The sequence below is a fragment of the Phodopus roborovskii genome, unplaced genomic scaffold (assembly GCF_943737965.1).
Source record: "Phodopus roborovskii unplaced genomic scaffold, PHOROB, whole genome shotgun sequence".
Classification (NCBI taxonomy): domain Eukaryota; kingdom Metazoa; phylum Chordata; class Mammalia; order Rodentia; family Cricetidae; genus Phodopus; species Phodopus roborovskii.
Genome location: NW_026125098.1, coordinates 130,632 through 141,759, shown reverse-complemented (window position 1 = coordinate 141,759; position 11,128 = coordinate 130,632). Strand labels below are relative to the sequence as shown.

At 44.5% G+C, this 11,128-nt stretch overlaps 1 protein-coding gene across 1 annotated transcript; it reads right to left on the bottom strand.

The window, feature by feature from the left end:
- Positions 1-1,424: 1,424 nt before the first annotated feature.
- On the bottom strand, positions 1,425-8,649 carry LOC127225910 (V-type proton ATPase subunit G 1). The gene is made up of 3 exons (XM_051189560.1): positions 8,472-8,649; positions 4,174-4,274; positions 1,425-2,180 (listed from the first exon to the last, which is right to left on the bottom strand). Exons 1-3 carry the CDS (start codon positions 8,551-8,553, stop codon positions 2,007-2,009), a joined length of 357 nt encoding a protein of 118 aa, XP_051045517.1. The 5' UTR covers positions 8,554-8,649; the 3' UTR covers positions 1,425-2,006.
- Positions 8,650-11,128: the final 2,479 nt, after the last annotated feature.

Genomic DNA, 11,128 nt, shown 5'->3' with positions numbered 1-11,128 from the left:
GCTGTCTGGAAAAAAAAAAAAAAAAAAAAAGCAAAATTCCCAAGATAGAGGATGTAGCTCAGTGTTAACAGTGCTTATCTAGTCCTCCCCCAGTAGTATGGCACACAGGTCTAAACGTGTGAGTACCAGAGTTGTTGCATGTTCCTCCAGTTTCAGAGAAGCAACAGGTGGCAACAAGTGGAGGTTAGAAACCTCTGTGCTTAGCAGATGGAGACTTAAGTCTTAAACAAAATGGAACATGTTAAAAAAAAAAAAAAAAAAGGAGAGAGATCGTGACTATATAGACAGAACAAAAGTCCAAACTAGCAATTGGATGACTGGAAGAGATGGACTGGAGAAATAAACGTGGGTGGTAAAGCTAAGAAACTGTAGTGGTCTCACTAAAGAAATGTAGAAAAGCAAGGACCAATGCTCAGGCTAAGACAGAGATGCAAATCATGCCATTGTGAAGCTGCAATATAAGAAAGTGGTGTAAGCAGAAGAGACTGACATCTTGATCAAACCCACCTTTCTCCACCTGCACAGCTGAGCCAGACAAGCAGCAAGCAGCTCCAGTGCAGTGGCAAGCCTTAAGTGTTTTAACAGGATAATGGAAAACCTGAGGCAGTAAACCCTTCAAGTGTGTGCCGCGCGCGCAGCACACACACACACACACACACACACACACACACACACACACACACACACAGGAACAAACAGAACAGTGACCAGAGACTGGAAGTGGCCTAACAGCAAATAACCCAGAGGCACAAAAATCTGTGCTTACTATCTCACAATGATGCATGAAAAGGAAAACCCCTAACATTCTTTTGACTGTTTTTACCCACAATTACTCTGCAATCAAAGATTGTTAGCCTGAAGAGGGCCACCAGGTATCTCATATTTGGGAGCCAGTGAAGTTATACATCAATCACTTTACTCACCAGAGAGGTATGTTTGCTCATTTGCCCAAGGCTGCCAAGGATGTCTGACCCAGGGTCCTCTACAGTGGTGGTTCTCAACCTTCTTAATACTGCAACCCTTTAATAGGGTTCCTCATGTTGTGGTGATCATCAACCAAAAATGTATTTACATTGCTACTTCATAAATGTAATTTCGCTAGTCATTAACTGTAATGTAAATACCAAATATGCAGGATATCTGGTAATGTGACCCTGTGAAAGGGTCATTCAACCCCCCAAAGAGGTCATGACCCTCAGGTTGAAAACTACTGTTCTAGACAAAAGGCTAACTACTAGCTCTCAGGTTGCCTGCTGCTTTCTAAAACAGAGGATGAAATCACATGCTATTTCCTTCTAACAAACACCTTGAGGATTTACTAGTAAAATACACAAATCTGACATGTGTTGATTTCCTAAATGAAATTCTGCTCAACATATGGGTCAAGATACACTTTGCATTATCAAAAAGAGGAGCCAGAGGGATGAAAGGCAAGACAAAGTTTTACTTTTAAGTGATTACAAGCACACCAAATAACATGTAACACGTTATCGAGTCCTAGCATCTAGTAATTTGGGTTAAGGTACACTAAAAGCAGCCTGAACAAGCATATTCACTGTCCTAAACTAGCCAGAATGGACTACTATAAGGCTGGCTGCTGCTTCATAAGAGTTACAAATGCTATTTACTACTTTTTCATAGATAACGCCCCTGACCTTTAAGAAAGTGGAAGGGAACAATTTATTCCCTTGCTTTCTTCAAAGAATTGTGTTTCGGTTTTTTTTTTCTACTAGACTAATAAAGGAAAAAAATCAACAGTGATGCCTATTGTTTGCACAAACACACAGGAAACATATACTCTTAAAGACACACAAGGTAAAAAGATGAAACTTCAGGGACTACGTTGTACAAAAAGCTAGATTTGATACTCTCATAAAGTGAAGGGATCTACAACAGCACAGAGAAATAATTTAATGCCTTCCAGAATAGAACTCAAGCTCTGTGGAGGTCTCCTATTCTGTAAGGGAATCTCCCATGACAACCCACAGAGCACGTGCTTCCACCTCCTATCCATTTATACGGTAATTTTCATGGATTTCTGGCCGGATGTCACACACAAAGGCCAGGAGGTTATCCAGGACTTCATCCCTGTTCTGCTGGAAATAGTTCTGGAGGATGGTCATCTTCTCCTGGGTCTCCTTCTCCACCTCACTGCTAGAACTGCCATGGGACCCCAGTGCCTGCAGTGGAGAAGACAGAATACAAGGATACATTAAAGATTCTCTGGTTGAGCCATTTAACAAGCAACCTGCTGGCTTATGGAAAAGCCCCAACTCCTTAACAAGAGAAGGCAATCAATATACCAGTGGAAGGCAATGTAATCTGTGAGTAAAGCTATGTGACGAACCAGGCATTCCATCAGAGCTCATTGCTATCTACAGCAGTATTCCACTGTCTAGTACATGGTCCTTAGTAAAGACTGGAACCAACCTAAAGATTCAACCACTATGGCACCACCCACAGTGGTACACACTTGTGATCCCAGCTACTTGTGAGGTGAGAGCAAAACTGCTTGAGCGCAAAAATAATAGAGTACATACAAATGTGACAGGGATTCAATTCCCAGCAGTAGCAACAGTAGTACGTCAACCAGCCAAGTGCACACACACACACACCAACAACTAAAACTGGTTATGAACTACAAAGCATCTATACAGCAGAATACTGTTCAGCAACATGAACTGTAAAATATGCAATTTATGGGTGAAAAATAGTACAATAGTATCAGTGATATTAGCATTTAAATTATTTTCAATGTGTCTTCAAAAGTGAAAGGATGGACACTGGAGAGATGGCTTAAGAGTTAAAAGCCCTTGCCACAGGTTTGGTTCCCAGCATGGTGGCTTTCAACCATCTGTACCTCCATATCCAGGGGATCCAATTCCCACTTCTGGCCTCAGGGGGCACCAGGTGTGAACATGATGCACATACATATATGTAGGCAAAAAGGACTCATACACATACAATACATTGTTCAAAATGTACTACTGGGAAAATTTATCTAAACTCATAACCCAGCATGGAGATATATAAGTGCAATTCCAACATGTGGATAATGAGACACTGCCTCTGTTCCATAAGTATGAGCCATGTGCCATACCCCAGTAAGTATCTCAAAAGTAAAGGTGCTGCCTACCATGGGACTACACTAGAATGTATTTTATAGTACAACACTGACAGTATCCAATAAACAACTGTGGCACATGTAGACACAAGACGGCTGCCCTGACACAGAGAATTTACTGTGCAATGTAACAATTTTTAGTACCAATCTGCCAAGAGGAACACTGCATATTTTAATGTGCTCTGTGATTGCTCGGTGCAAAGAAAATGGAAGCCTGTGTCCTTAATGCTAAGAAGGAGACAAAGGTGCCCATGATCACTGGCCCTTGGTCTGCACAGGTATGGGCCTAAAACCACTGGAGACAACCAATGCAGAGCCTGAGAATGAAGCACAGAAATGTAAAGACAGGAATGAGAAGAGCCCAGAGCAGTCATCTCGACACTTAGATGAGGGCAAACTCAATCTTTTACTTAGGTTTTAACTAAGTCAATAAACTGTGAACCACTGTTTACTGTATGGGATATCACACAGCTCTGTTCCCCCCTTTGATCCTGTTTCCCTCCAAGATCTCTATGCATCATTTTATGCATCACAGTTACCTACCACAGTGATAAAAGTCTGTACTTTACTGAGATACAGGTTCCATTTAATTCATAGCAGTGTTCACAGCTGCAGGTTTGTAGGGCTTACTGTAAGCTAAACTTGAGGAAGGCAGGGACAGAACCTACTGTTCCTGGTTGATCCCCCAGCATCCAACATGGTACCTGACACATGCCAACTACCTAAAAGATTTCTAAATAACAGCATAAATGAAAACTAGAATCTGATACAATAAACAACAGTAACCATCCCAAGAGACAAGATGAGCCTCAAACAAATCACACAATTAATAGGGATGGGACAGGGGATAGGAGTTAGGGGCTAGAGAACATGTTAGCATGCAAAAGCCAAGAATGTGATCCCCAGTACCACCAAAACCAAACCAAAACAAACCCAAACCTCAAAATAAACCCAAACCTCAAAACTAAATGAGAGTCTTCAAGCTATCCTGGGTATTTTTAGATCTACACAAGAAAGTAAGGCAATAATGAAAAGAAAAAGAAACCCACCGCAGCTTCCTTGGCCTTGAACTCCTTTTCCCTCTGCAGGCGGTACTGTTCAATCTCAGCCTGGGCTTCTTCTTTGGCCTGCTTCAGCCTCCGGTTCTTTCCTGTTTTTTCAAAGAGAAAGACATAAAGATGTGTCCCAAAGCAGAACAGCAAGTAGATTCTGATAAAGAATCTTAGTAGTCATTGATGACAATAATTAATGCCATGCAGTGGTGGCCCAAACCTTTAAGCCCAGCACTCAGGAGGCAAAGACAGGCTGATCTCTAGAGTTCTAGGACAGCCAGGGTTATTATACAAAGAATCCCTGTCTCAAAAAACAAAAGCAATAATAATAACAACAAAAAACAAAACAAACAAACAAAAAATACCAGAAAAACACAGGGAAGAGGGACTACAGATCTACATAACATTGTATGTTCTGCTTCTGGCCTGTAAGAGGAGACAAAACAGGAATGCCCTTTAGAGCTGTAAGCAGTGCACGAAGCCCTCAGTCTAAGATCCAGAACTGCACACTCACTTAAAAATAAACGATGGAATGTCACAGTATAGTCTCTCAATCTTAACTATTAAAAACCTGTTAATGTAAGATGGGTGACAGCTATCTGGGGAGCTCTTCCTCACCCCAAATAGTGAACAGCAATATATCATGTCACTTTAACAACTGCAGACCTTCTTAGGAATCTGCTGAGAGCTAATGCACTCAAATGACATCACCTAAAATGTAGCTAAGGAAAGACATGACATAATACTGGAAACCAGGCACCAGGGCTGTGGCAGAATCAAAGCCATGACTGGGGAGAATGCAAAACGCCATGCCAGAGCACACACAACTGGGAGGGAGAAGAAACAGGGGTTTTGATCTCTGGAAGACAGCAGTTTAACAGATCTGTAAAGTCTCCAGGTTGACAGATACAAGTCCAGCCAACAGTCTCTGCTTTAAATGTGAGAGAGAGAGAGAGAGAGAGAGAGAGAGAGAGAGAGAGAGAGAGAGAGACAGACTGTGTAGTCCTGAAATTCACCCATTCATAAACCAAGGGGCCTGGAACTCAGAGATCTGCCTGCCTCTGTCTCCCAAGTGCTGGGATTACTACAGGTGTATACCACTGTGCCTAGTTTCATCAAGAGGGTGTTCTAGATTAGCCTAGATAAGTTAATTTGTAGCAAAAGAAAGCACTCATCTTAAAAACAAACAAACAAAAAAACTCCACAAACACTGTTAGACATCACTGAATTATCAAACTGTCCAAAGCCCACTCTACCCAAGTGGACAGATGGAACTGAAGTGAACTTGAAGTCCCTGATTAGAATTCTGGAGCTTTCCAACTTGGGCCTGGCAGAATGGCTCTCCCGCAAAGGAGGGTGGAGAGAAGAAGGGCAGTTCTGCCATCAACAAGGTGGTGATCCAAGAATACACCACAACATTCACAAGCACAACCATGGCGTGTGCTTCAAGAAGCATGCTCCTCAGGCACTCAAAGAAATCTGGACATTTGCCATGAAGTAGATTGGGTCTCCAGATGTGCACACTGATCCAGGCTCAGCAGAGCTGTCTGGGCCAGAGGAATAAGAATGTTCCATGCTGTATCTGTGGACATTTGTCCAGAAAACCTAACGATGATGAGGACTCACCAAACAAGCTCTACACATTGATAACCTATGTGCCTGTTACCAAATTCAAAACTCTACAGTCAGTCAATGAGGATGAGAACCTGCTGATTGTAAAATAAAGTTGGAGAACTGCACAAAGAGAGAGAATTCTGGAGCTGTAATGACTTCATGACATCAGCACTGTCTGGCAAGTCTGAAACAGTCTCTCCCTACACACCCAAGGATTATTTCTGCAAGTCTACACTTAAACACAGTATTTATTTCAGCTCACTCCTCCTCGGATGGGCCCAATCCTTTAGAGATTATCTGCCCCCATCTGCTACATGGTTCACATTTAAACCTGAAGACCTTTTCCAAACCAAGAGTCTATCAAAGACATCCATGGCCCAACCATTGTGCAGGAACTCCAAGGTAATTTCATATCCCGTCATTTCCAACTCCCACAGCTCCTTAAACAAGACCACCACTGCCTTTTGGCAAGCAATTTCAAAGGTGTATTGACAGACTTCTAAAAAGTCAATATTACTGGACCAATAGATGACACAAACAGAAATACACATCACCTAGTACTGGGGAGTCTACACACTAGATAAGTACTCCACCACTGAGCAACACTTCAAGCACCCAGAGTCCCCAGACTTACCTTTTTTCTTCCCCCATTTTAGGTTTTATGTAGCTTGCTCTGGTCCCAAAGTTGGGATCCTCCCTTGCAGTTAGTTATGCATCATCTCCTCAGCCCAAAATTTCTTTTAAATCATGCTTTCCAGACCTTTTAAGTAGGAGCCATTTCTTTCCAGTTCTTAACTGGGCAAGTCAGGTGTGATCACAAATAAGGGACAGTTTTCAAATTTTAGCTCTCTTCAATACCTCTCTTCCCAACTACTAAAAAAATCTTAAAATGTGAGTCAGCTGTAAGCTAACCCCTTTAAAACAAACTCCTTCAGCAAATAACAACTGATACACACCAAGACCTTGCAGCCCAGAAAGGTTTGAACCTCCCAGGAATTCAGCCATACCCACCACAGTTCAAGTATTTGCTCTTGCACTTCCTCCAAATGGTCTCATGTACTTCCCAACACATACACCTGCTGTTGCTGCTGAGTCATCAATGGACAAACTGACCAGACATTCTGGAAATTCTGGATCAAGAATATGGCAACACAGACTTTCAAGTCACGCAAGAACAAAGAACACATGCTTCTCACCATCCCCAGCACTCCCAGAGGAAACTTCTCCCAGGAAATAAATAGGAGCACAATTCCCACCAGAGCCACACTTGAGGTCTACTTGGGGGTGGGAGTGGTAACACATGCTTTTCATGCCAGCACTAGGAGCCAAGGCAGGCAGAGCTCTGAGAGTCCCCACTTAGCCAGGAGTTCATGAGCCTACCTCAAAATAAACCACACACACACACACACACACACACACACACACACACACACACACACCTGTGTACAAGTTTTATAAGAAAACTGCCTTGTATTAGAAAAGCCTCTAAACCCCATACTGTCTGCTCAATTCATCTGAGTCTCACTTTTCCCACCTGCAAAACAAGAGTGAATACATATATTGTCTGCTTACTTAGAAACCTGGATAGATAGAGTTACTGAGACACAGTCTCCAGATTCCAAAAGCTTAGTCTAGTGACAGGGCCATGTAAACCAAACATTTACTATAACACTATGTTAAAAACTAAGCACCAGGGAGGGGCTCCCAACCTTGTCTGAGGGAAGGAGACTGGATGAGGAGGACCAGCTGCCTACAGTTTGAAATCCAAAAGAAGACTAACCATTTGGGTATCAGTGGGGAAACACTGAGGAAGGGTCTTCCAATCTGAGGAAATGATGTGCAAAGGCTTGTGGGGACATATATAACGCTGCCTTGAAGACGCACAGTGATTCAGTATAGCTGAAAGAAAATACCTCACAGTGATATTCTTAGGAAAGCATACAAAAGCCTGATTGACGTTAGTGCTTCCTTTAATCCCTTATGAAATACCACCTTCTGCAGGACTAGGACCACTGACTGGGAGGAAAGGTACTGGGAAAGGTATAGTGTCACACTTTAAGCAGGTGACTGCAATGGGAAAAAAAAAAAAAAAAAAATGGGTTGTAGAATACGACTGGCTTCTTCCACTCCTTCAGTGCCAGTTAGACCAGGGAGGTAAATTGACTTTTCTGGCCGCCTTACCCCCTCTCAACATTGGCCTTTCACTACCTACACACACCCGTTTAACTGATATTTGCTCCTCCGCTGGAACATGAAATAAATACCCTGTGATGAAGACGAACTCTGGCACATTTTCTGGGGAACAACAACAAAAGGAATGAACGAGTTAGGCAGCCACATGAACTCAGGTGGCTGAACTAAGATGCTGGAGGAAGAGGTGGACTGGGGTCGGGACAGAGAGGCTTGGCAAACGGCTTAAAGTGAAGTGGGGAGAGGCGGCCAAGATGACCACGGCGGAGACTCCCGCGACCGGGCGGGATCCTTGAGCAGGGACTAGGTGTGAGGAGCGTTTCGGTCGGTGGCCACTATACGCCCTCCACCCCAAGCGGAGGACAAACCCACCAGGGTCTCGGCAGGCAACGTGTGGTCCCTTCCAGGCGCCGCCCGGGCTCGGGCCTCCGCCCGCGGCCTAACCTCCGACTCCCGCCTGCTATCCCGCCCCGCCCCGCCCCGGAGCTCACGCTTGCGGGCCTCGGACACCTTCTCGGCCGCCCGCTTCTCGGCCTGCAACAGCTGCTGGATGCCTTGCGACTGACTCGCCATCGCTGCGGGGACTCTCGGCCAAAGGAAAGGCCTATATCGACGGCTTAAACACTCGCAGGAGGCCCTTGGGTCAGCTGACCCGCGGCCCACGATCTGCGCCTGCGCAACCCGCTGAGGCCCCTCCCTTCCCGCCGTCAGGTGACCCGCCCCGGCGCCTCAGCTGACCGCCTTGGAGTCCAGTGACTCCCAGGAGGTGGGGCGGGGCGGAGCGGGGCGGAGCAAGGAGAGCGCTGAGCAGTTTGACTGCGCCTGCGCATTGAGGGATGGCTGCTGCGGCTGCTGCTGCTGTTTTCTTCTGAGTTATTTGTCAGTGGCTGATCTTTGGAGCCGGTACTGTCCCTGTGGCAGCCCTGCCACGTGGTTGTTCCCCTTCTCTCTTATATTGATGCTGTGCCCACGTTAAAGTCCAGAAACTCTTCATCCAGGTAGACTCCCTACTTTTCTGGAACTTCGGAATTTAGACCCTATTAGCAAGCAGCACGGCCCATTAGAGGTACAACCTGAAATACTCAGGATACTGAAGCCAAGGTCTGGCTAGATTGCATAGTGAAGTCATGTTTTGAATTAAAAGGGAAAAAAAAGAAGGAAAGAAAGCGGGCGGTGGTGGTGCATGCCTAATCCCTGTGCTCGGAGGCAGAGGCAGAAGGATCTCTGACTTGAGGCCAGCCTGTTCTACAAAGCAATTCCAAGACAGCCAGAGCTACACATAGAAACCCTTTTTGGAAAGGAGGGGGATGGGGGGGGGAGTAGCAAATACACATGCACATACTCACACTCACGGGGATTCCATGTAAAGTCAGACACTAGCCCCTGTGACTTCTGGGCCACCCCTATTTATTTTGTGGTGCTAGGGATGGAACCTAGAGCCTCAGGCATTCCAGGAGTCTCCCTCTCTTCCCACTGAGCTGTATCCCCAGGCCTGCCATCCCCTTCTGAACTAAGTTTGAGAATGAATAGTGAAGCTTTCTGTAAGTGGTGATAAATGTCCAGTGTATGTACATACCCACCTTTGACCTGAGGTTAGAGCAGGGAACAAGACAAATAAGGTCCCTAAGTGGAGCTCAGGGTTATGCACGAAAGACAGATTAAGGAGTCAGAGTGATGGCTTGGGTTAGAGACACCTGCCTCATAATCAACCATCTGAGTTCTACCTCAGGGACCCACCTGGAGCAGGGAGAGAAATAGTTCCTGCAAGTTGTCTTCTGACTTCCACAAACACAGTGACATAGATATATACTAACACTACCACCCACATTAATTTAAACAAATAATTTAGTGTAACAAATGAAGGGTCCATGCACAGTGCTTTAAGAAGTGCCTCTTAATGAAGATAGGACCCTGTAGACAAGGATGTGAAGGCTATCCTAAGGATGACATGTAAAATGAATTTCTAGGGCTGTGTTGACAAGCAGATCTGTTTCTACACTTGCCTACTGTAGATAAAAATTTTAGCTTCCACTCCAAAGAGAATAAGAGAGTTTATTTTGAGTCCAATATGATCACGGCCCAGGAACAACAGGTTCAGGTTCTCCTGAATGACAGGTTCCACTGAAAAAGAGTTTACATGTATGGTCACAAAACAAAAGAAGGTTGTAAATACATTTACCCAAAAAAATGTACTCAATGTGTTTACCTAATACATGGGTGAGTACAATAACTAGACAGGTCATGGCAGTGTGGAAAAACTTCTTCTATAGGTCCAGCATGCTTTGTTGTAAGACCCATAGCACCAAGGTTGAAAAAAAAGCCAGTGGCTTATTAAATTTAGCAGTGCATTCCAAACATCCCATCTAGTGGTCAGAGAGCTGTCAGGGCAGAAGTTAGTAGTAAACAGTTATTGAGGAAACCAAAGATAGGCCAAGGTCATTTTAGCTCTACAGCTGCAAAATTGCTTCTCTCTTTAGTCATGAACTTCCATTCAGTCAGTTTTCTTCTCTCTTTAGTCATGAACTTCCATTCAGTCAGTTTTCAGGACCTTCCACACAGGTGTGTGTAAGGAGTATTGTTTTTCCGCCCACCGCCTGGTCTGGTCCTGCTGCCGCGCCAGCCCCAATTAAAACACAGAGACTCTGTATTAGATATAATACTGTTGGCCAGTTACTACTTTCTTATCTTGTCTTAAGTATTAACACATTTGTGTTAATCTATGTATTTCCATGTGGTCTTCTTACCCGGAGCCAGCTGCCGAGTACTGCTCTCTCCAGACTCTCCATCTTGGCTCCTCCTTACTACTTTCTATTTCCTCCTTGTCTCCTAGTCCCTCCTATCTTTCTTTCCTATTGGCCAACAGTGTTTTATTATTAACCAGTATGAGAAACATATATACATAATGGCATCTCCCATCAGGTGTGGCTTCTTCAGAAATCACAACTACCTTGTACCAGGTTCTGCCCTCGGGATAATGGGCAAGATGGGAAGGGAGGCTTGTGTTTGCACTGTCCCACACCCTGGACTGACTCCTGCCAACAAGTTCAGAAGTGCTATGGAATAACAATCTCATTTGATAATGTTTAAGTGGAAGCTCAGCAGGTTAAGTAATCTGTCGACATTCACACCCCTACTAACTGCCAAATGA

Bases quoted from the DNA above. Each gene is read 5' to 3' on its own strand.
- LOC127225910 (XM_051189560.1), bottom strand. From the start codon at position 8,553: ATGGCGAGTCAGTCGCAAGGCATCCAGCAGCTGTTGCAGGCCGAGAAG. The intron at 4,275-8,471 runs GTGAGCTCCGGG...TTGAAAAAACAG, and splicing joins GGTGTCCGAGGCCCGCAAGC to GAAAGAACCGGAGGCTGAAG. The intron at 2,181-4,173 runs GTGGGTTTCTTT...TCTCCACTGCAG, and splicing joins TCAAGGCCAAGGAAGCTGCG to GCACTGGGGTCCCATGGCAG.